Source organism: Chrysochloris asiatica, unplaced genomic scaffold, assembly GCF_000296735.1.
Source record: "Chrysochloris asiatica unplaced genomic scaffold, ChrAsi1.0 scaffold00328, whole genome shotgun sequence".
NCBI lineage: Eukaryota > Metazoa > Chordata > Mammalia > Afrosoricida > Chrysochloridae > Chrysochloris > Chrysochloris asiatica.
In genome coordinates, this window is record NW_006408846.1 from 1,954,946 (window position 1) to 1,981,292 (window position 26,347).

General features: G+C 39.8%; 1 protein-coding gene and 1 pseudogene across 1 annotated transcript in view; one reads left to right on the forward strand and one right to left on the reverse strand.

Annotated features, from left to right (window-relative positions):
* The window catches only part of A2ML1 (alpha-2-macroglobulin-like 1), a 64,341-nt gene extending 57,144 nt beyond the window's left edge, over nucleotides 1–7,197 (reverse strand). The window contains exons 1-4 of the mRNA XM_006875459.1: nucleotides 7,133–7,197; nucleotides 5,973–6,156; nucleotides 5,062–5,224; nucleotides 4,430–4,482 (exon numbers count right to left, since the gene is read on the reverse strand). Coding sequence (XP_006875521.1) covers nucleotides 4,430–4,482; nucleotides 5,062–5,224; nucleotides 5,973–6,156; nucleotides 7,133–7,197 — 465 coding nt within the window. The remainder of the gene's footprint in view (nucleotides 1–4,429; nucleotides 4,483–5,061; nucleotides 5,225–5,972; nucleotides 6,157–7,132) is intronic.
* A 4,534-nt stretch (nucleotides 7,198–11,731) lies between these two features.
* LOC102830449 lies at nucleotides 11,732–25,409 on the forward strand (annotated as a pseudogene).
* Nucleotides 25,410–26,347: the final 938 nt, after the last annotated feature.

Below are 26,347 nucleotides of genomic sequence, written 5' to 3' on the forward strand. Positions count from 1 at the left end.
GAGGTTGGCCCAGGATCGAGCATTGTTTCGTTCTGCTGTGCATGGGGTCACTATGAGTCGGTTCCGACTCGATGGCACCTGACAACAACAACAACCTTTTGACCCAGCCATCCCACTCCTAGGAATATACCCTAGAGATATATTAGCAGTGGCACATATAGACATATTCCCACTTAGTTCATACAGCATTTTTCACAATAGCAAAATGATAAAAATAACTTAAGTGCCCATCAGTGGGTGAATGGATAAACAAATCATGGTACATACATGCAGTGGAATATTATGCAGTTATAAAGAATAATAATTCTCAGATCAAATTAAAACATGGGTAAATCTGGAGGACATTATGTTGAGTAAAATAAATCAATCACAAAAGGACAACTATTGCATGCTCTCACTTTCATTAAAAGAAAACGTATACACACAGAAAGCAATGTCTGATGATTACCAGAAATGGAAGGGGGAGGAACGGGAAATCACTTTCTAGAGCATAGACACATATTATTTCGTAATGAAAAATTAATAGCCAATATAGGTGAAGTCTGGACAACTTATCAAGGTCAATGATGGCACTAAAAGTACACAAGACTAAAGGACAATTTTAGTAAACGTTGCAACATATACAGTTTTATAATAACAGCTAAAAATATGCATATGATTGCCTGATCTCTCAAAGAGGTGCAGCTTCTTTATTGGCACAGAGACCCAATAAAGGGTCTCTGTGAGTCAGAACTGACTCAAAGGCACTTAACAACAAAAACAGCATATAAATAGATATGATACCTGCATGCATACATTTCTACTTATGTAACCTCAAATTCCTAAAAAGAAGGCCACACTTACTGGACTGGTAAAGTCTAGAGGCTACCTGGAGACTATTGCCCTGAGATACCATTTACTTTTGGAACTGAACCCACTCCTGGTGCTCACCTTTCAGCCAAATAATAGATTGCTTCATAAAATAAACAACATCATCCATGAGTGCTGTTTTCCTCTTAAAGAATCATCTATAGGAGTCTAATGAGTCAATATTACCTCCAAGCAAAGATGAGAAGATGGGGGTGGTGGGCAGAGGATAGGCAACGAGTGGGCAGGCAGGTAAGCAGAATGAACATAATGACATGGCTGACACATTGTGAAATATGTAACCAATGACACCATATGTTATTGTTAAGTGCCATCGAATCAGATCTGACCCATTGTGACCATGTATAGAGTTTCCAAGTAGCGGCTGGTGATCTTGAACCACCTACCTTGCGGTTCAAACCGATCTTGCAGTCCAGCACATAAACCTGCAAAGCCACACCAGGACTACAAACAGTAAGTAGAGAAACTGTCCAATGGGAACCTAATTTGATATGCAAACTTTCACCAAGAATGCAAAAGAAAGAAGTGTTCAATGGTCTACCAAATTCCTGCTAAAGAAAGGATGTAGGTGCTGTGAAGGAGACGCTGAGAAGAATTGTAATTCAAAAAGACAGAGGTGGAGGAGTTTATCTATCAATCAATAATAAGCTCATAGCATCTGTTTTGGATTGAATCGTATCCCCCAGAAATATGTCAATTTGGATAGGCCACATTTCTCAGTATTATGTAATTATCCTATGTATTGCAAATCCTAATCTCTATGTTAAAGAGGCAGGATTAGAGGCAGTTATGAAATGATGCAATTAGTCCTTGTGATGGAATCAGCCAATCAGTTCTAAGTGGATTAGGGTGGGATAAATCACCCTTAATCATGTCATAGTCTGGATCCAATGTAAGGGGATTTTCCCTGGGTGTGGACTGCACCATCTTTTGTCCTAGAAGAGTTCAAAGGAGAGAGAATGGAGTAGAGATTGAGGGACCTACTTCCACCAAGAAAGGAGATCCAGGTACAGAGCCTTTGGACCTGGAGTTCCTCAGCTGAGAAACTCCTAGACCTAGAGGAATATTGATGATAAGGACTTTCCCCCAGAGCTGAAAAGGAAAGAAAGGCTTTCCCTGTAGCTGGCACCCTTAATTCAGACTTCTAGCTTCCTAAACTGTGGGAGAATAAATTCCTGTTTGTAAAAACCACCCACTGTAGGATACTAGATAACTAAGACACCCTCCCTGTATGCTGATAAAGGAAACAGAAGCTCTAAAGAATATAAAGATTTAAAATAATAATGCTTTCCTTGTGATGATTTTTAAAACTTCATTGAATACATGGGCTGTGACAGGGGAGAAAGAAGACAGCAGGGATGTCTGAGTAAGTATCTCTACCACCTATAGAAGTGACACAAGCCCAGATTTGACATAAAAAAGATGACAAGTTTATGCTTCCAAAATTGAGTTGCGCAAGGAAATTTAAATTATTTCCTAAATATCACATGTTTTCCTTTCACACTTTTTTTTTTTTTTTTTTTAATGTAGCCCTAAGAGGATTATCACAGGGTCGCTTCGCTATGGGTTAGAACCAACTCAAAGGCACTTAACTACAGGAACAACAAGAGGTTTATCTACTTCATTGTTAAAAGTTATTTAAACAATCAAATCAATTACCTTTCCTCACAACAAAAATGTTTGGAATTAATTAGTCCAACGGACTATGGCCCTCCACCACCCTTCAGATCTGGAAAGGAACTCACTCTTGTGGCCCAGTTTTAGTCAAGTAGCAGATAGGTATATACTGGGAACAGTCACACTAGTAAGGTATGCTCACCATGGAATGGTCAATCCTTCCAAATCAAATTGGGATGAAACAAAGTGTGTGATTTCTTAAGTGTAAAACTCATGATCTTGTCAGTAAACATTTACTCAATTCACAATAAAATGTTAAATAAATAAAGATGGAAAGAAAGTGGGTATGCTTATGTTTTCATTTTGTCAAGATGAATTATTCTGAATTATTTCTTAATATTTTCACTGCAAAGTCGGTTGGCATCATTCCTGGGGAGACAGTCTAAAAGTGTGCAAAAATGCTTTTTAAAATGACAGCAAATGGAGCCATCTCTCAGGAAGGTTAATCTAATTGATGTGTAGATCACAAAACTAAGATCTAATCACTTCTGTTCATTTTCAGGCAGAAGGGGGCTCAAATCCCACCTGTATTCTGCAACCCAGAGGGCCTCCTCTCTGCTAAGTGTATTCAGAGTCAAAACAATGCTTTAGGAGCCTTGATGGCTTGCTAGTCAGAACTCTGCTAGAGGAAGATAAAAAAGCAATTTTTGATAAAGGAAACAAGTGTAAATTGCTACAATTTGATGAACTTGACCTATACTTATGGATGTAGTAGCTCAAAATGCCAACTTAGAGGGAAGGGGTCTTCAGATCAAGTGTCAATCCTATCCCCTCTGCATATAGAGTTGATAGGGACAGGCAACTTAGGCATTGGCTACCTAAAATGGGGTGATGGGGGTCGTGATAAAGGCACAAAGTGACTGGCTTACAAGTTTTCAAGAGGGAGTTTAGTTTAAGAGTGTGGGGGGGAAGATAGTTTTCATTTTGTCTAGACGGGTCTGGTGAAAAGAAATGGGGATAAGATTCTTATGATTCAATAGGGAGTAACTGTTATCATGATTAATTATGACTGTTACAACTGTAAAGGTAGAAGTTTTATAACAAAAATGGGGGAGTAGTTAATCTTACATTCCAGGAGCAGAGGACCCTAGGACCATCAAGAGAGAAGAGCACAAGCAGAATGTATGACCCTATCCAGAGAAGCAGCGACACCAGAGATGGAGGAAGAGATGAGGACATGGAGAGAGGGAGCAGCTGAGGACTCTAGACTCATGGAAAGAGAGGGACTGAGTGCTGGTGGCCAGGAGGCAGGCTTGGAGAATGTGCCCTTTGGTTGTTTAAATTATTATGTATTCCTGAGTATGTTTGTGTACATCTCCTCACCCTACCCCACAAAGAGAGACAGAGGGAATGGAAGCAAATACTGTTGAGTGAGGATGCACAGAGGAGATTGTAATCATTACAATGAAAAGAGTGTAAAAAACCAATGTTCTCCCATGTAAACTGTCAGTTCACAATTAAAGAACAAAACCATATAGGGAAGAGTACAATGGCACCACAGGATTCCCAAAGCTGTCAATCTTTATAGGGAGTCCTGGTGTGGTGCTGTGGGTAATGTGCTAGACTGCAAGATCGGTTTGCACCACAGGGTTGGCAGTTCAAGCTTACCAGCCACTCCTCAGAAAGCCTGTACAGAGTTACTATGAGTTGGAGCACCTCGACGGCACTTAACAACAATAATAAATCTTTATAGTAGTAGACTGCCTCATCTTTCTCTGTGGATTCAAACCATCCACCTTTTGGGGAAGAGCAAGTGCTTAACCATTGGGCCTCTGGGCTTCCTTGGTCACACCTCTACACAGAGAGACTCTTCACAGAGACTGTTCTCCTTTCCCCTATTCTCCCTTCCTTCCTCCCCTTTCCCTCCTCTCGATTAAATCCTCACCTTTTCATTCACAGGGAAAAAATCACTGTTCAGGGTGACAATGCGGAAATACACTAGAAGGAAATAGGCATCATCAGTAAATGGAACTTCTTCCCCTCTCAGAAGCTTCTCTTCTTCCACCCACTCCACTTTCTCACACACACTTCTGAATCAGAAAAACCTCATCAAGTAGAAAACACACGTAAAAACAAACAAACAAACCCAGTTTGAGAGAAAGATAAGCCCAAACCAGGTTTCTCTTCAGGGCTATTGACTTCAAAATCTCAGAACACAGTGTTCCTCTCAGAGACAGCACAGTACCAATACAAGAACTAGAGTCAAATGCCCTGAGATCTTTTTTATCCTGTATACCAGCAGTTTACTCAGAAATCCAACTGCACCTGCCAAATTCCACTCCAGAAGAAATGTGTACTTTTGTTTTAGAAACACACACAGTAACAACTCCACCCATCATTCTTTTACTTGTGTAACAATGGGCATTTTTTTTCAACACCTATAACACTTCATCTCTCCAGATTTTTTTTCTGCACTCCCAGTTCATACGCCTACCTCCCAAACTACAAATCTCCTTGGTACCCAATGCACAGCTGGTTCCCCAGTCTCTCATCTAACTCCATATGTGAACCTCTTACCTGGCTGCCCTGGTGTGTAGACAGGTTTGTCAGTCTGTACAAATGTGCCAGTCCCCTGCCTCTGAATCAGAACCTTCTTCTTCTCCTCAAAGTTGACTTTATTTCCAGCACCTGACACCCGGATTGTAGCCACTTCTTCTGTGCCACCAGCAGGAGGTGGTACCTGGTCAAGAGAGGAGAGCTCTGAGAAGGAGTAGGAGATTGGGGGAACAGAATCAATGGCTCCCACCCAACAGCAGAAGAGTAAAAGTAAAGAACTGAGTTACATGGGGTAGCAAAGGTAGAGCAGTAAAACAACTTGCCATTAAGAAAAGAAAGAAACAAACAAAAACTATTGCTGTGGAGACTCAACTCATAGCACCCCTATGTATTGCAGGGTAGAACTCTGCCACAGAGCCCTTTTGGTTGTAGTCCTTATGGAAGAAGATTGCCAGGACTATTATCCACAGCAGAAGTCCTGGTATGGTGCTGTAGGAGAAGCGCTCGACCATAAAGTTGGTTTGAATGGCAAGGTCAGTGGTTTAAACTCACCAGTTGCTCCTTAGAAACCCTATACAGGGTGTCTATGAGCCAGACCCAGTTCAATGGCACTTAAAAACAACAAGTATCTGGAGCACTCCTAGGCGAGTTGGAAACTCCAACCTTTAGGTTAGTATTGAGCACAAACCAATTGGGCCACCCAGAAATCTTAAGGAGAGCAATGATATCAGAAGGAACTGAAAATAAAAATCCAACATCTAGAAAATTGTGGGTAAATTAGAGCAAGTAATTGAAGCTAAGATTGGAGGAAATAGGTTTAGAGGTCATAACAGAAATAAGACAATAGAAATCATATTTGATGTTCAATTATAGTAAATGCCTAAGGAAAAGAGAAAGTAAGGGATCCAAATTCTGGTTGAATCTGTGCCTACCAAAAAGGAGATGCAATGTAAGTGCCTCTTCTTCATTCCAGAGTGTTCTAGCAACTTCTGGGTCTTGTCCTTGGTCTCCAGAGTAATAGTGAATTTTATACCATAGTACCCAGGACTCAGGTCCAAACAAACCTTCTGAGTGGAGGGGAAGTTAAGTTGGGCTGGTAAGGTCACCAGGTAGTTTCTGTTAAAGGACAAAAAGGATTTCAGGGTAGTAACGATTCATTCATTGACTGAAAAAACTAGACACTCTCCTAAGTAATTGACGTATAACAATGAAATAAATGAATCTTACTTTCTGTAAGGGAGCAGCAGATAGGTAACAAATAATTCAGTGAATAAACTTCTTTCCCTTGGAGATCCCTCATTAAGAACCCATGCCTAGGTTAAAACCAGTTGTTTATGATGATGCATGGAGGGTATTGTAATCATTGCAATGAAATGAAATACAATAGGATGAATGTAAAGCTGATGTTCTCCCATGTAAATCATCACTCAATTCACAATAAAAACTTAAAACAAAATCAGTTGTTGTAAAATTAATTCTGACTCGTGGTGATCCTATAACTGTTAGAGTTGAACTGTGCCCTATAAAAAAACAAAAAGCCACTGCTGTCAAGTCAATTCCATCTGAGAACTGCCCAATAGGGTTTACAAAGCTGTAAATCTTTACCGAAACAGACCGCCACATTTTTTTCCCATGGAGTAGCTGGTGGATTTGCACTGCTGACCTTTTGGTTAGCAACTGAACATTTTAACCACTATACCACCAGGCTCCTCTATGCTCCATAGGATTTTCACATGACTGATTTTTCAGAAGTAGGTCACTTCCTACTTCCAAGATTCCTCTGGGTGAACTTTGGTTAGCAGCCAAGAGTATTAACTGCACCACCCGGGGATGCTCAGGCCTAGCCTAAAGAGGAAGTAAGGTATCTGGACTCTATTACATTTTAAAGGAAAAAAAAAAAATTAAGATTCATCTCAGTACTTCAGCTTTTCTCTTTGAGTAAAGGAGCCATGAAACCAAAGGGAAAAGATGAGAATGACATTTAAGCCTCCAAAAAAGTAAACCAAAAGTTATTATATCTCTCCCATATTTATGTTTAGAAAGATAGACAAAGATGCCACCTGCTCTAAATCAACTGATTCCAAGAACTTACGGGAGAAGTTCTTCTGCAATGGCTGGCCATAGAGTCAGCATTCCTAGGAGGAACTGAGCCCACATCTTTGTGGGGAAGTCAGCTTCCTCAGGACCAGGAACTGGAGGTCTGTGCCTCTGCTGTAGCTTATGTATCAACACCAAGGGAGGGTGTGGAGCTATGACTGATGTGCCAGCCAGTCACCTACTGGGTCCTCAGGCTAAGGAGGTAGATCAGGGTAGGGCTTCTGGTCATTTCCTCACATTTATTTCTCCCTAGAATATTCATACTGGTTCAGCCTGTCCAGATTACTAGGTTTGCGTGAAAGCCAGGGTTGGCTATTCATAGCGGTAAAGCTCTCAGAGTACATTTTGGACGCCTCCCTTTTTTCTGGCTTCCTTCCACAATTTTATTCCCATTTGATCTCTTTTTGGTCCATACTTGAGAACCTAGGTATGGGGGCAGTGTCAATTAAAAAAGCAGTGAAGCTTTATTTGGACATTTTTTTTACATCATCTCCTATTTAGCATTATGATTGTATGGAACTAGAAACATATACAGTCTTGGTGAAAATATAAATTGGACAGTTTTTCTGAGGGCAATTTCACAATACACATCAAAACCTTTTATGACTTATACATTCTGTGATCCAGCAACTCCTATCCTGAAATGCATCATATGGGGTGGGGGGGATCATGCATGTATATAAAATTTTATCTGTATTAAATTTCTTCACAATGCTCTTTATAATGGCAAGACTTAGAAGTCACTGAGAGTATAAATTAGTGAGGATACTTTTTTGGGCCAATGACTAACCCAAATCAAACCAATTAAAATTAAAAGAGAGTTTGGTGACTGGGATGAATCACAAAAGTTCAGGAAGACTTTAGGGTCTGAATTGAGAAGCCTGATGCTGTGAGCACTCACTCCATATATTTTTCTCTTATTTGCTTGTCTCTAACCTCATTTATTTCTGCTTTGCACAGGCTTCCCTCCAAGTAGTAGGAACCACATAAGCAAGGGGAAATTGTTCTTATTTACAGATTATTTCTTGTGACTTCTACCAGGTGCCCATAAGGAAGATGTGGGGCAAGCCAGAAGACTGAGAAGAGCCTTCCTCAGAGATAGAGACATAGAAACGTAGGAGAGATTAGCTACCACTGCAAGGAAGGTCTCAGCTGCCCAGAACCTTCTTTAAAAAGGCTTAAGACTGCATATAGTCACTGTATGTGTAACTCTGTAAGAAATGGCCTGTGTTCAACCATTTCAGGAGGTAGCCAGTGTTCAAGAACTGATGGTACTGAAGGATGAAGTCCAAGATGCACTAAATCTATTGGCAAAAGGCTCCAGGGATTGACAGAATACAAACTGAAATGTTTCATCAAACTGACGCAGAGCTGAACATTCTCACTCATCGGTGCCAAGAAATATGGAAGGCAGCTTCCTTGTCAACCGATTGGAAGAGATCCCTTTTGGTGCCCTGTCAGAGTTTTCCCTCGACATACTTGTCACGAGTTTTTGGTTCACGAGGAGGGGAGATCCAGCGGCGATAGGGATAGCGAAAGAATACACAGACAAATAGAAGAAGGGAGACAATGAGGCACCCCAAAGCCAGGGTGGATACATCACTGGTGGGCAGGCTTGGGACTACAGGCATCATGGCCTCTGCAGGCAGCGACTCACTGCCCTGCAATCTTTAATGCATGCCTTCCAACCAGTAACGCACCGCAATCTTTACTCCATGCCTTCCAACCAGTAATGCACACCTGGGGAGGCTCGGGCCTCTGCTTTATTCAGGGGAGGGAGCTTCACACCAAGCGGGGAGGGACTAAAACAGGATACAGCTAACATCAGTAATTTTCCAGACACTCAGGTAACTTTACATTGTACTTCACTGGTTCGAATCCCAGGCCAGCAACTTGGATTCTCAGGCCCAATTAACATATCTATAGCCCCTGAGGTCAGTTGGGGGAAGGTGAGAGTTCTGCAGGAGCCGCCCAGGTGAATGGGCTGCACCTGGAAAAGGGATTAGGGAGGATGGGTTCTTTGTCTATAGAACAAAGAACCAAGAAGTAGCTAAGATATTTTTAGTTAATCCTTTGGAGAAAGGTTTAACCTTGCAACCTTTAGTCTCGGCTTTAGGAAAATATCACATTTATCTGTGGATTTTCAAAGGCTCCAGTGTATTAATTTAATATATATACCTGAATATTAAGATGAAAGCAATTTTCCATTAACTGCCAGTGGCCTCATTTGTTACACTCAGCCCTAGAGGGCCTCGAACCTCTGACTAGTCTTACACGGTCTGCAACAGTGCCCATTCCAAAGAAAAGCAACAGAACAGAATGAGGAAATCATCAAACAGAATCATTAATAGCATATGCAAATAAAATTTTGTTGAAGATAATTCAAAAATTGTTGCAGAGTACATTGACAGGGAACTGGCAGAAATTGAAGCCAGATTCAGAAGAGGACATGGAACAAGGGATATCATTACTGATATCAGATGGATCTTGGATAAATTCAGAGAATGCCAGAAAGATGATTACTACGGATAACATTGCAAAGATTGGGAATTCCAGAACACTTAATTGTGTTTATGAGGAACCTGTACATGGACCAAGAGGCGATCCTTAGAACAGAACAAGGGATACAAATGGGTTAAAATCAGGAAAGATATGTGTAGGGTTGCGTCCTTTCGCCATAGTTATTCAAGCTATGTTGTTGCTGTTGTTGTTAAGTGCTGTGGAGTTGGTTCAGATTCATAGTAACCCTGTATAGGGTTCTCACGGAACAGCTTGTGAGTTTGAACCATTGAGTTTGTAGTTCAAACCAACCTTGCAGTTGAATGCTTATCCTACAGTGCCACTCTATATGCTGAACAAATAATCCAAGAAACTGGGCTTTATGAAGAAGAATGTGGCATCAGGATTGGAGGAAGACTCATTGACAATCTGACATATGCAGATGATACAACCTTGCTTGCTGGAAGTGAAGAGGACTTAAAGCACTTGCTGATGAAGATCAATGATTACAGCCTTCAGTATGGATTGTACCTCAATGTAAATAAAATGAAAATCCTCATAAACAATAAATAACATCATAATAAATGGAGAAACAATTGAAGTTGTCAAAGACTTCATTTTGTTTGGATCCACAATCAACACTCATGGAAGCAGCAGTCAAGAAACCAAACAATTTAGTGCATTGGGCAAATCTGCTGCAAGACACCTCTTTAAAGTATTAAGGAGCAAAGATGTCCGTTTGATGACTAAGGTGCACTTGACATTTTCAATAGCCTCATATGCGTGTGAAAGTTGGACAATGAATAAGGAAGAACATAAAAGAAATGATGCATTTGAATTAATGGTGTTGATGAAGAGTATTGAAAGTACCATGGACTGCCAGAACAAACAAATTTGTCATGGAAGAAATACTGTCAGAATTCTCCCCAGAACAAGGATGGTGGGACTTCATAACATACTTTACATACCATCACAAAGGACCAGTTCTTAGAGAAGGACATCATGCTTGATGAAGTGGAGGGTCAGCATAAAAGAGGAAAAACCTCAATGAGATGAACTGGCCCCGTGACAGAAACAATGAACTCACATATAGCATTTGTGAGGATGGCACTGGACCAGTGTTTTGCTCTGCTGTACAAGAGTTGGAGCCAACTCAACACACCTAACAAGACTGGAGCAACAGAGGAAGAAGGAGAGTCAGGAAAAGGAGGAAGAAATGGAATGTGTGACTAGTAACCTCTATGAACAACTATTGCCTCCTTTAACATCACACCAGAGTTGGATGATGCCTGGCTACCATTACTAAAGATTTTGATCAAAGATTCTATAGAAGAATACAGATCAAAGAGGAAAAATGCAGACCAGAATTTTAAATTCTCATGGAATGCCTATTTTCTAGAGTCATGGATGCTAGATGAATCCCTGAAGCTATTGCCCTGAGATAATCTTTAAACCTTAAGCCAAAAATATCCCCTGAAGTCATCTTAAAACCAAACAATTATTGTTGGTGTTAAGTGCCATTGAGTCAGTTCCTACTCATAGCCACCCTGTATAGGGTTTCTGAGGAGTGCCTGGTGGTTTTGAAGCACCAACCTTGTGGTTCAGTGCTTATCCTACAGTATATCTGCCTAAGCTTTATGTTCTATTAAGATCTATCTATATGGGATCAATTCACAACTATAGCTTGAAAGATGAAATAGATAACTTAGGGGAGCGTGAGTGCATGTTAATAATGGAGGAACAACTTAGAAAAGGCGGTGAGAATGGTTGCACAATTCGAAGAATGTAATTAGTGTCCCTGGATTTAGCATGTAGAAAGTGTTGGACCAATATATGTTCTGCTGTACATATTCACAACCACAACAAAATAAAATACGTTCTATGCAAGTAATCCTGACTTACAATATATTTGAGATACACTGACTATCACTGTACTATTTAAGGTTTTGTGTCAACTTGATGGACCAGAATTCTCAGTAGTTTGGTAGTTAAGATGTAGTCATCCCCCATGTTGAAGTCTAATATAATGTAATCAGCTCCATGATGAGCTCTGCTATGATTACCCAATCAACTGAAAGGAAGTTCCCTCAGGGGTATGGCCTGCTTGAAATGTGTTGGACACGCAGACAAAGTTGATGGGTCTGGATCCAATTCTTTGGACTTTGAACGACTGAACCTGAGAGTCCTCAGCAACCTGCCATCTTACCTGCCCTACTTACCTGCTGTCTGATCTGCCATTCTTAGTTTATCTGATCCATGTTTTGGGATTTGCCCTACCTCTACAACAAATTGGGCTGGTAACCTCAGGGTCAGCAGTTCGAAACTACCAGAGGTTCCATGGGAGAAAGATGAGTCTTTCTGCTCCCATAAAGATTAACAGCCTTAGAAACCCTATATGAGTCAGAACCGACTCCACAGCACATCACCACCACCACCACTACAACTGTGAGTCATTTCTTTGATATAAACTTCTCTTTATATATACATGTATAAACTACACTGATTTTGCTTCTCTAGATAAGTCAGCCTAAGACACACTTAGGATCATCTAATTCTTTTTGTACATCTTATTGTTGGTAATATCTACTATGTACAATGCTCAAACCCCAAAGACAAAGATTGGATTTTTAATGATACTGATAATAAAAGGTAATAATAATGAAAGGTTAAAAAAAAAGTATTCAACTGATGTTAGAATCAACTTACAATGGAGCCATTACAAAAGAACCCTGATGTAACTCAGAAACTACATGTATACACGAGGGGTCTTCAAAAAGTTCATGAAAAAAAATGGAATCAAAAGTATGTGCTGTTAAGTGCCATCAAGTTGGTTTCAACTCACAGTGATCTTGTACAGGGCTTCCAAGGATAGATTGGTAGGTTTGAACTGTGGGCCTTGTGGTTAGCAGTCCAGTGTTATCCTAGACACTTAAGACGCTGGAGGGGAACAGAACACAGGTCAAGACTCATTGTTGCCAGGGATAAGAACCAGTCCCTAGCATAGTATTTCATACCAATGCTTTTGTTGTTGTTAGATGCTGTCAAGTATGATCTGACTCATAGTGACCCTGTTTACAAGTGTCTGGTGCTGCAACATCCTTACAATTGTTGTTACTTTGAGCCCATTGTTTTTGCCACTATCTCAATCTGTCTCGTTCGAGTCTTCTGCTTTTTTGCTGACCCTACATTTTTCCAGAATAATGTCCTTCTCCAGGGACTGGTCCCTCCTGACAAGATGTCCAAAGTATGAGAAGTCTCACCATCCTTGTTTCTAAGGAGGATTCTAGCTGTATTTCTTCCCAGACAGATTTGTTTGTCCAGGGTACAATATTATTTGCTGATACCTTAAATTAAATGCATAGATTCTTTTATAGTCTTCCTTATTCACTGTTCAACTTTCACTTGTATATAATTGAAAATACCCAGGTGTGGGTCAGGCACACCTTAATCCTTAAATTGACTTGTTTGCTCTTTAACACTTTAAAGAGGTCTTTTGCAACAGATTTGCCTTATGCAACATGTTGTTTAATTTCTTGACTGATGCTTCCATGAGTACTAATTATAAATCCACATAAAATGGAGTTTTTTTATAATTTCAATCTTTTCTCTATTTATCATGATGTTATTTATTGGTACATGTGAGGATTTCTGTTTTCTTTACATTGAGGTGTAATCCATTCTGAAGGGTGTACTCTTTGATCTTCATCAGTAAGTATTTTAAATCAGCTTTCCTTCTAGCAAACAAGGTTGTATCATCTACATATCCCAGATTGTTCATGAGTTTTCTTCCAATCTTGCTGTCATGTTCTTCTTTATTTAGCATCACTTCTTGGATGATATGCTCAGCATACAGATTGAATATGTATGGTGTAAGGATCCAGATCTGACCCACACATGTTGTTGTTTCCTGATTATAACTCATGCAGTATCCCTTTGTTCTGTTCTAATGGTTGCCTCTTGATATATGTAAATGTTCTGGAATACCCATTCTTTGAAAAGTTATCCATAGTTTGTCATGATCCACACAGTCATAAGCCTTTGCATAGACATTAAAACATAAGCAAATATCTCTCTGATATGCTCTGGTTTTCATCAAGATCCATCCGATGTTAGCAGTGATATCCCTAGTTCCCTGTCCTCTTCTGAATCCAGCTTGAATTTCTGGTAGTTCCTTGCTGATGTACTGCGGCCTAACATTCTGTTAGGCCACTTCTCTTTGGAATGGACACAAATATGGATCTCTTCCTACTGGTTGGCCACATAGCTAACTTCTAAATTTTTTGGCACAGATAAGTGAACACATCCAATGCTACATCAGTTTGTTGAAAGATTTCAGTTTGAATTCTGTCAGTTCCTGGAGACTTGTTTTTCAACAGTTCCTACCACTTGGGATTCTTCCTTCAGTATCATTGGTTCTTGATCATATGCTGCCTATTGAAATGGTTGAACATTGACCATTTCTTTTTGGTACAGTAACTCTGTGTATACCTGCCATTTTCTTTTGATGCTTTCTGCATCATTCAATGTTTCCCCCATAGAATCCTTCAATATTACAAGTCAAAACTTAATTTTTTTCTTCCATTCTTTCATCTTGTGAAATGCTGAGCATTTTCTTCCCTTTTGGTTTTCTAACTCAAGTATTCATTAGAATACTTTGTCTTCTTGAAATTTTCCGTACAGGTCTTTTAATTCCTCAGTTTTTCCAGATGCTTTAGCTTCTCTATGCTCAAGAACAAGTTTCAGAGTCTCTTCTGACAGCCATTTTGGTTTTTTCTTTCTTTCCTGTCTTTTTAATGACCTTTTGTTTTCTTCTTATATGATGTTCTTGATGTCCCAGAATTCTTCTGGTCTTTAGTTATTAGGGTCTAGTGCATCAAGTCTGATCTTGAGGTGGACTCAAATTCAAGTGGGGTATATTCAAGATCATATTTTGGCTCTTGTGGACTTGTTTTCATTTTCTTCACCTTCAGTCTGAACTCGCATATGAACAATTGATGGTTATTCCACAGTCTGCCCCTCACCTTGTTTTGGCTGATGATATAGAGCTTTCCCATCATTTCTTCCCTCAGATGTAGTAAATTTAATTCTTGTGTATTTCATATGGTGAAGAAACGTCAATGTGTATGTTTATGTTGTCTAAAAAAAAATTAGCAACAAATTAGTCATTGATCTCCCAAAATTTTATCACGCAATCTCCAGGATCATTTCTATCACCAAGGCCATATTTTCCAACTACTGAGCCTTCCTTTTTGTTTCCAACTTTCACATTCCAATCACCAGTGATTATTAATGCATCTTGATTGCATATTTGATGAATTTCAGACTGAAGGAGTTGGAAGAATTCTTTAATTTCATCATTATTGATTTATTGGTTAGTGCATAAATTTGAGTAACAGTGGTATTAACTGGTCTTTGTTGTAGGTGTATGGATATTAACCTATCACAGACAGCATTGTATTTCAAGGGAGATCTTGAAATGTTCTTTTTGGTGATGAATGTGATACCATTCCTCTTCAATTTGATGTTTCTGGCATAGTAAACCATGTAATTGTTGGATTCAAAAAAAGCCAATACCAGTCAATTTCAGCTTACTAATGTCTAGGATATTGATCTTTATGCATTCCATTTAATTTTTGACAACTTTTAATTTTCCTATATTCATATTTCATACATGCCATGTTCTGATGATTAAAGGATGTTTGCAGCTGTTTCTTATCACTTTCAGCTGTGTCCCATCTTAAAAGCTTTGCTTCATCTAAGTAATTATGGTCAACTTTACTTTGAGGAGGCAACTCTATCCCAGTCATATTTTGAGTGCCTTCCAACCTGAGGGGCTCATCTTCCGGCACTATATCTGACAATGTTCAGTTGCTATTCATAAGGTTTTCTGTGGCTAACCCTTCACAAGTGGTCCACCTCTCCTTCTTCCTAGTCTGTCTTAGTCTGTAAACTCTCCTGAGATCTGGCCACTGTGGCATTCTAGTGGCATAACTTCCAGCATCACAGTAATATGCGAGCCACCACAGTGTGACAATGACAGGCGAGTGATGAACCAGTACTTTAAAAGATCTCCTATAACTGAGGGAACAGCAAGAAAATCTTTCTCCACCCAAGACCTAATCTAGACACAAGTTTAGCTGCTTGCAACAAGAAGGACAGGCAGGAATATCAGAGTGTGTCATCTTTAAATCTCAGGCATATAATGACTATCTTTAAATCTCAGGCATATAAAGACTACAGAGACTACTTCTGTCCTCTCCTAGAAAGCACAGAATAACAAGTATAGCGATCTGTCATTGAAGAAAGGGTAGAAGCAGAGATTGGGCCTGCCTCTGTGGTGCCTATATGGTACAAAGAGAAGGCTGAAAGTTGAAGTGGAGAACAAACATTGAAAAACCCCTCAAAGCACTCCAAGCCTCACCCTAAACAGAAGGCATTATAATAGGAATAAAAAGTCCATGGTGCACTGAAAGTAATCAATAAAGCAGAAGTAATCATCTTTCTGGCATTCTCTGATTTTATCAACAGTTATTGTAAATGGTCTAAACATTCCAGTTAAAAACTCAGATTATCAGGTGGATCCTGAGGAAGTCAGGTAAGGTGCTAGACCTTTGATTTCAGTGATATCATATCTGCATGTGAGCACTTATCATTCAGACTGACTTTGCACAATTCATGTCCTCAGAAGTTAGTTGTTGTTGTTAAGTGCTATCGAGTCAGTTCCAACCCATAGTCACCCTGTACAAATCTCCATGCAAGGTGAGACTGGTGGGCCATCAACAGTACCAGTCTGAGTGAAATAAGTGTGAGCTAAAGACAAGGAGCTCTGGTAGGGTAGTGGTTACGAATTGGGCTGCAAACCTCAAGGTTAGCAGTTAGAAACTACCAGCTGCTCCGTGGGAGAAAGATGAGGCTTTCTGCTCCCGTAAGGATTTATAGCCTTGGAAACCCTGTACAGGGTTGCTATGGGTCGGCACCGACTCGATGACTCTCAACAACAACAACAAATATAAGGACAAGCCATTTTTTACAGATCAAGATGAAGGAAGACAGAAGCACTGCATAGCCTGCTGTCTAAGTTTCTTCATGTTGCCTTAACGAAAATATCACAAGTGGATGGCTTTTGTTGTTGCTGTTAAGCGTCATTAACTCAGTTGTGACTCATAGTAAACCCTGTATAGGGTTTCTGAGGAGAGGCTGGTGGATTTGAACCACTGACCTTGCAGTTCAAACTTATCCTGCAGGTCTAATGCTTATCCTGAAGTGCTACACCAGGACTCACAGTTTTTAAAGTTAGAAGTCTGGATTTCGAGACTACTGTAGGGTAAGGTTCTCTCTGTCCACTCTGGGAGAAAAAAATTATTGTTTAACTTTCCTAAAAGGAGCTCTGGTAGCATAGTGGTTACGAATCGGGCTGTGAACTGCAAGGTCAGGAGTTCGAAACTACCAGCTGTTCCGCGGGAGAAAGATGAGGCTTTCTGCTCCCGTAAAACTTTACAGCCTTGGAAACCCTGTACAGGGTCTCTATGAGTCAGAACCAACTCCATGGCACATAACAATAACAACTTTCCTAAAGAGTACGGGTGTGGTGCTGTAGAATAAACACTGGACTGCTAACCATAAAGTCTGCGGTTCAAACCTACCCAAACTCTGTACAGGGTCACTATGAGTTGGAGCCGACAGAATTCCACTTACCAACAGCATTCCTGAGGATCGCTGGTGGTGCAGTGGTCTAAGTGGAGCATCTTTCAGGAGAAAGATGAGGCAATCCCCTTCCTTAAAGATTTACAACCTTGGAAACCCTATGGAGTAGTTTTCCTCTGTCTTAAAGGGTTACTGTGAGCGGAAATGGCTGGACGGCAGTGGTTTTAATCTGGCTTCAGGTTTAGCTTTTCTAGTTTTCTTAGCATTCTTTGGAGATCTCCACATGGTGTCTTTGTTTTCTCATCTGTGCTTTATTCTGTCTGTGCCTAATCTGCTTCTTCATATTTCAAAATTGACGGGTTTAAGACAACACTGCACACTATAAAATGACTAATTTAAGATTCGGCCTCAATTGTTGTTGTTGTTAAGTGCCGTCGAGTTGACTCTAACCTATAGTGACCCTGTATAGGATTTCCAAGGAGTAGCTGGTGAGCTTGAACCACTGACCTTGCAATTCAAACGACTTCGCAGTCTGACGTATTAGCCCACAGCACCACACCACTGGCGCAGCAAAAAAACAACAACAAAACCCTATTCTCAAATAGGATTATATTCACAGGTATAGGGTTAGGATTTACAACACATATTTTGGAGGGACACAATTTAAATCCATAATCCCTGTTTAGCCATAATTCCCTTGAAATCTTTTCCTTCTCCCCTATTTTGAATTTTTTTTCACTGTAAATTTCTCACCTCTTCTTCCCTTTGTAATTTGTTCAGGGTCCACCACTAAGCATCTCTATTTCTCTATCCTTCTCTAACATCTCAGTAAAGACAGTTTGATTCTAAACAGCTGTGAATCTTCTTTTAGCCTGGCCCTTTAGTTCTAGTAGATAAGATTTGTTAACTTTGGAATCCTATGGAACGTTCTCCAATCCTGTGGACCTAAGAGAAGCTGAAATGGAGAGAAGTGTGGCTCCTTTCCAGTTGTGGGGACATGATGTAATGTGTGTGACATGAAGTGAAAAGATAGCAATGTCGGAAGCAGGGAGGAATGCTTACTATATTAAGTGGATTTAGTCTGGATTCCTAGGAAGTTAATCTTAGAGCTATGGAGGATTTAAATTAACTCATTGCCTCAGTAACCAGAGACATAAATCCCACAAAAGACAGATAATAATGAAAATAATCTGTATAAAGGATGCCATTTATTAGCGGTGTGATCCATGGAAACTTAATCAACCTCTCTGTGATTCAATTTCCACATTTATATAATGAGCCAGCAATAGCCCACACCTTACAGAGTTGGTGTAATGACCAAATGACTTGATGCATATAAAGTGCCTAGAACAGTATCTGGCACATAATAAATCCCCCATAAATGTCAGTTTTAATATTAAAGATTATAATGAAGGACTTTCACAAGGTTAGCAGCTTTTAAAAAAATTTTTTTATTGTGAATTGAGTGATAGTTTACATGGGAGAACATTGGTTTTATACTCATCCTACTGTATTTTGTTTCATTGCAATGATAACAACCCCCTCATGCATCATCATCATTCAACAGTATTTTATTTGCTTCTATTCCCTCTGCTATTGTTTTGCTTTGCTTTTTGAATGTACACAAAAACACTCAGGAATATATAATCATTTAAACAACCAAAGGCACAGTCTGCAAGCCTGCCTCCTGGCGACCAGCACACAGCCTTTCTCTTTCCAGGTAGCAGCTTTTTGACAATCAGTATTTTGAAGAGTAAAATACGGCAAGATTTGTAGCCAGATACTTATTTTTGTTTGAGTGCACAGAGAGTTTCACATGCTTGGCAAAATGGACAGGAGGAGAACTTGAACAGCTTTATACATCAGTATGCTTTTGTTCATGCCCTTGTCTTTTCTTCTATGGTGTTTTCTCCTTCACCATTTGGAGAGTTTTTCTTCATCCTTTCAGAATCAGCTAAAGGCATTCCTAATCCACCTCATTATCCTCCACTGCTCCAGAGAGAACTAATTCCTGTTTCTTCTGCACCCCAGAAAGATCAGTACCTAGTAAACTTGACCATGGCAGTAGTCATTTGTCTTCTCACTCTTTACTTAGCATGCCTCTCTTTCCTACCTAGACTATAAAAACCTTTAGTGAAAATCAGAACTTAGCTGTCTTTCTTTCCCTCTCTCAGGTACTCAGTATGAATGCATAAATGAAGAGAAAAGGGCAAACATTATTACTTTTAAGCTGGGTTCTCTAGAGAAGTAAAACCAGTGAAGCTTACATTTGTATATATGAAGGGAAGTGTATATCAAAGGAATGGCTCACAGGTGGGCAAGTTCCAAGTCAGATGAACTAAGATCAGCAGGTCAGATGGCAGGCAGGCAGGTAGAGCAGGTGAAATGCCAGGCTGCAAAAAACTCTCAAGATCAGCAGGCAATAGAGCAGAACAATGGTTCAAGTCCAAAGAACTAAAGGTTGAATAAGAGCCAGATACAGAATCCAGACCCAGCAGAAAGCAAGAAAGCTTTGCCCAAGTGTCCAATATATAGGAAGCAGAAAACTTCCTTTCAATTGGTTGGCTACTCATAGCAGATCTCTTCATAGAGGTGACTACATTATATTGTATCTCATCATGGGGGATAATATATCTCTACCAAACCACTGAGAAACTGGCATAGTCAGGTTAACACCAAACCGTACCTGGTACAGTTATCTAACATTCCATGCATCTTGCCATTACCTCCATAATAATCCCTCTGCTCCTCTCCCGCCCTTTAGATGTGCTGTTTTGTTTGGCGCTCTAGTTTGGTAAGGATTTTATGACCAGTGACATCATTGCTTAATTATTTTTCTTACAGTTATCTTCTTCTACTTTACATACTATTGGGAGAAGAATCCATCTTTTGTCTCAATTGATTTGTTAATCAACAAAAGAGTCAAGACACAATGCTATAAAGCAATTCACACTCTAATGTGCATCAGAATTCATTGGAAGGCTTGTTAAAACATATGTATGAGTAAATAGATCTGTGGTAGGATCTGAGAATTTGTACCTCTAACAAGTTCTCTCAAGTGATACTGATACTGCTTGCTGGCACAGGGATCATACACTGAGAATGATTCATGTGATGCACAACCTAAGAGTTTGGAGCAAAGTTCTGAAGACAGAGAGGATAGCTTAGTTAGCATGAGTGACCCTTCCTTCCTGTTCCTCTTAGGTGAATTATTTAAGATAATAAATGTGCCAAACATCACTCACAAGTATCCAATAGAAGGAGGCCATAAAACTGTCTCCTTTTCCCTCTTCACCATCTGTCTCTTGCAGTCTGTTCCTCTAGGGACTTTCCATGGTTTATAATCAGCAGCTCTAGCTTGGATATCTGCTCCCTAGAGTGAAAGGAAAATAGTAACCCTGTGGGGTAGAAGAAACAAGGCACTATCACTAATGAGCTCTCAGTAGAATGAATCCAGAAGAACTCTTTCTTCATGAGAAAGGAGAGTTGCCTAGAAAACATGAGAGGCAGCCTCACTGGTTAGCTGTTAATCACATACACAGTGATGCATTGGTAAAATGTTGTTGTTGTTGTTGTTAAGTGCCATCGAGTCGGGTCCGACCCATAGCGACCCTGTACAGGGTTTCCGAGGGTGTAAATCTTTACGGGAGTAGAAAGCCTCATCTTTCTCCCGCGGAGCGGCTGGTAGTTTCGAACCGCTGACCTTAAGGTTCGCAGCCCGATTCGTAACCACTACGCTACCAGAGCTCCTTTAGAGAATATTAAATTGAATCTATATCCTGAAGTCCACCACTCGTCTGTTAGTTTGTTGTATTTTTGTGGCTGTTGTACTGTGGTGGCTTGTGTGCTGTTGTGATGCTGAAAGCTGTATTCTAAATATCACCTATGGTAGACAGGTTTCATCAGATAGAATATGCAGAAATTAGATTGACTACATCTGTGGAAAGAGATGGTGGAAAAGCTCCATATCATCAGTCAAAACAAGGCCAGGGCAGACTGTGGAAGAGATCATCAAGCGCCCATAGGCAAGTTCAGGCTGAAGCTGTAGAAAAGTAAAACAAGTCCACGAAAGCCAAAATATGACCTTGAACATATCCCACCTAAATTTAGAAACCATCTCAAGAACACATTTGATGCATTAAACACTAATTACCGAAGACCAGAAGTTTTGGGAAGACATCAAAAACATCACAATGGAAGAAAACAAAAGGACATTAAGAAGATAAGAAAGAAGGAAAAGATGAAAATGGATGGCAGAATAGACTCTAAAACTTGCTCTCCAGCATAAAGATGCTAAAGCAAATGAAAAAAATGAGGAGGTCAAAGAGCTGAACAGAAAATGTCAAAAGGCAGTTCAAGAAGACAAAGTCATATATTTTAATGAAATGTGCAAAGACTTGCAGTTAGATAACCAAAAGGGAAGAACACCCTCAATATTTCTCAGCTGAAAGAACTGTAAAAAAAATTCAAACTTCTATTTGCAATATTGAAAGCTTCCTATGGACAAAATATTGACTGATGCAGAAAGCATCAAAGAAGATGGAAGGAATACGGAGAGTCACTATACCAAAAAGAAATGGTCAATGTTCACTCATTTTAAGAGATAGCATATGATCAAGAGCAAATAGTGCTGAAGGAAGAGTCCAAGGTGCAATGAAAACATTAGCAAAGAACAAGACTCTGGAAATTGATGAATTACAAAATTGAAATCTTTCAACACTCTGATTCTGTACTGGGGGCACTCATTCATCTATGCAAAAAAAATCTGGAAGACAGATACCAGGCCAACTGATTGGAAGAGATCCATATTTGCCCATTCCAAAGAGAGGTGGCTCAATGGAATGCAGAAATCATCAGACAATATTATTAATATCACATGTAAGTAAAATTTTGCTAAAGATAACTCCAAAATGGCAAGGAACTGCCAGAGGTTCAAGCCGGAATCAGAAAAGGACTTGGAATGAAGGATATCATTGCTGATGTCAGATGGATCTTGAATAAAAGCAAAGAATGCCAAAAAGAAATTTACTTGTGCTTTATTGACTTTGCAAACATTTTCAGTGGTGTGGATCATGACGGGATATGGACAATACTGAAGAGAATGAGTATTCTGGAACACTTAATTGTGCTCATGAGGAACCTACTTGTACACAGACCAAGAGGTAGTCTTTTTTTTTTTAAGTTTTTATTGTGAATTGAGTGAAAGTTTACAGGGCAGAGCATCAGTTTTATAGCCAACAAATCATATCTTTTGTTTCATTACAGTGATTATAATCCCCTCCACATACCATCAGTTAACAATATTTCTCTATATTCATTTTAGTTCTCTCTCTCTTTTTTTTTTTTAACACTCAGGCATATATAATAATTTACACCACCAAAGCGCACATTCTGCAAGCCTGCCTCTTGGCCACCAGCTCTCAGTCCCTCTCTTTCCATGAAACTAGAGTCCTCAGCTGCTCCCTCTCTCCATGTCCCCATCTCTGTCTCCATCTCTGTTGTCACTGCTTCTCTGGATAAGGTCTTGCATTCTGCTTGTGCTTGTCTCCCTTGATGGTCCTAGAGTCTTCTGTTTTTGGACTGTAAGATAGATTAACTACTCCCCCGTTTTTGTTACAAAACTTCTACCTTTACAGTTGTGACGGTCACAATTAGTCATGATAACAATTACTCACTATTGAATCATAAGAATCTTATCCCCATCTCTTTTTACCTGACTGAAAACTATTCAGTGGGGATTCTATCTTCCCCGCATACTCTTAAACTAAACTCCTTCTTGAAACCTTGTAAGCCAGTCACTTCCTGCCTTTATTGCCCCCTCATTCTTGCTCCTTGGAGGCCAAGATGGCCAAACTTCATCTCTCATACTTTGGACAAATTGTCAGAAGGGACCAGTTGCTGGAGAAGGATATCATGTTTGGTAGGGTGGATGGTCAAAGAAAAAAAGCAGAAGACCCTCAACGACATGGATTGTCCAAGTGGCAGCATCAATGGACTCAAGCATGGCAACAGTAGTGAGGTTGGCCCAGGATCAGGCAGTGTTTCGTTCTGCTGTGTATAAGGTCGCTATGAGTCAGTACCGACTGGATGGCACCTAACAACAACATTTTACGTAGTCATTTGAACAGAACAAGAGGATACTGAATGGCTTAAAATAAGGGAAGGTGTGCACCAGAGTTGTACTCTTTCCCCATACTTACTTAAGCTCTATGTTTGAGCAAATAATCCAAGAAATTGCATTATATGAAGAAGAGTATGACATCAGGATTGGAGGAAGACTCATTAACCACCTGCAATATGCAGATAATTCAACCTTGCTTGCTGAAGGCAAAGAAGACTTAAAATACTTATTGATGATCAAAGACCACAAACTTCAGTAAAGAAAACAAAAATCCTCACCACTGGACCAATAAATAGCATCATGATAAATGGAGAAAAGATTGAAGCTGTCAAAGACTTCATTTTGCTCGGATCCATCATTAACACTCATGGAAGCAGCCGTCAAGAAATCAAATGACATATTGCATGAGGCAAATCTGCTGCACAATTGGTTTGAGCAAGTCTTGTCTCTTCTTTGTCCCCTTGCTTTACCTGTTTTCTGTGAAAGGGAACTCCAAAATAGGAGGGTAACTGCTTATCCAGGGAACTGTAATTGTTTACTCCCCTTTGCCATGCTGTTGGTCAAATTAACATACCAACTATTTTGATCTCTCCAGGTCTATTTAAAAATCCATGTAATTGCAAATATTAATTCAATAACCTGATTGGAATTTGGTGATGTAAAAGTGCAGAGTTTAATAATGTCCAAAAGTCATCTTCATCAAACTCTATTGTTATTCAGATAGAACTGAACTGTGTTAAAGGGAATTCAGTTAGAGAGCTGGCTCACTTGGTTTTGCTCTGGGCATTAGAACCCGAATTTGAGGGTTTTAGCCTATGCTGACATCCTAATACAATGCCTAGAAGCATTCCTGCACTTGGACCTTTATTGTAAATAAAAGCATTTCTGAAGTAAGAATTGTATCAGCTATATATCATCTTATTATCTTAATGTATTATCTTAGGCTACATTTTAAGTTAGGCATAACTGTAGTTTTTAAATGAATAATTATTATTAAGGGACGTGATAGAAACTTATAATTAATCCTCATTAAAAATGTGGCAATAACCTCTAAGCGGTACAGCTAAAGAAAAAGATTTTGTTCAGATGTGTTTGGAACATGCTCTAACTTCCTAGGGGGTAGCTTTGATATGAGGCTCTACCACCTGAGGGCAGGGGAGGGGGGCACTTGAAGAGGGAGGGGAAGCCACAACTTTGAGACAAGAAAGGGAGGAACCAGCTGTAGCTAGGGCCACTCCTTGCTTGCTTCTGTGTCTCCTCCACCCTTCTCTAATAATTATAGGCTTCTCTCTGTCCCTTTCTCAAATCCATTCAAAGTGAACCGTGCAGTGTGCCAAAGTTCAAATATGAATGCATCAGGGCAAAGGAAGTTGCAACCCAAACCCACCCAAGCCCAGGCAGTATCTGAACCAACATTTACTTCTAAAGCTGGAAATTTGCAAAAGAGGAAGAAGAGAAACATGAATACCAAAAGGCAAAGATTATATTTAGGGAGTGAGTTTTTTATCAAGAAATATTTATTGAACACTTTCAGTATGTTCTGTGTGCTCCTGTAAAGATCTACAGTCTCGGACCTGTATCCCCTGTGAAAGCCGCTTCTAGCTTACTCTCCTCTTGCTGTGCTCCCAACTTGGTAGATAATGTTGGTAGTGCGAGGCCCAGCAGGGACCAGAATCCCTTATATTCGCATGCAGTCAAAGTGGTTTCTAGTGGATGAACTACTGATGTTTTACCTGGAGACATGGCGGGTGGATCTGATCTTTGACTCATAGCAAGCCTTGATTCCAAAAGCTGAGTAGTTGTGCCAGGTCCTGTAGACTGTGCTTATAGTGGACACCAGGAGCCTAGCCACAATCTCAATCTCAGACCATCCTGGGTATAGAATCGGCTGAAGAGTTGGATTCTAGCTGGGGCATCATGGTACTAGAAACACTGCCAATGAAGTGAGAAGATGGAATGACTTGAAAAGTCCTTGAAGGCTTATACTGCAGGTCCTCAGACTCCCTAGCATCTGTTGCTTAAAAGAATATAAGTATCCTTAGGAATATGATGAGCACAGTCTTGCAGCTGCCACCAAAGCTGTAGGAAAATAAGTATTCTTAAATCTCTGCATTCCATTCTCCTGTGTCTTGATGAATTGTTGTTGCTGTTAAGTGTCATAGTGTTAGTTCCAACTCATGGAGATCCTGTATAGCGTTTCCGAGGAGTGGTTGCTGAGTTTGAACCACCGAACTTGTGGTTCAAACCAATCATGCAGTCCAGTGCTTTTCTAATAGCTCCACAATATTGATTTGATAATTTTGTTGCAAACATGAGTTTGTAGAGTTCTTCTAATAAATAAATTAATTTATTTGCCCTTTTGGTACAATGGCAATAAAATTTCTGCTAACTTAAGACAAAAAGAAGAAGGTCTACAGTCTCAGAAACCCTAAGGAGCAACTTGACTCTATCCTATAGGCTTGCTATGAGTCAGAATCGACTGGGTGGCAAGTGGTTCAGTATGTTAGACACCAGAAGGAATAGATTTGAAGGCCTTTCTTTAACATCAAAGGAAATATTTGAGAACATAAAATATTCACATATGACATCTTCAATAACCAGCATAAAAAAATACTACAGAAGGGCCACTAAATATCACATGATATAACACCTAGTATTTGCTACTGGTGATAAAATCCATTTAGAAGATACACATGTGGGATGGACAAGAAATCTCAGAAAAGGTTTAATGGCACGCAGCATGTACCTTAGAATTTTCCGGGACTCTTTTATCCAGATTTACATTATGTTTTTGTCCATCTTACTCTTATAACTTTAAATTCTTTCAAATCAAGACCTGTCTCGTCCTTCTGAAAGTACAGGATGCTTCTCCTCAGTCCTGATGTTAAGTGCTGTTGAGTCGATTCCAACTCATAGCAACCTTGTGTAGGGTTTCCAAGGAGTGAC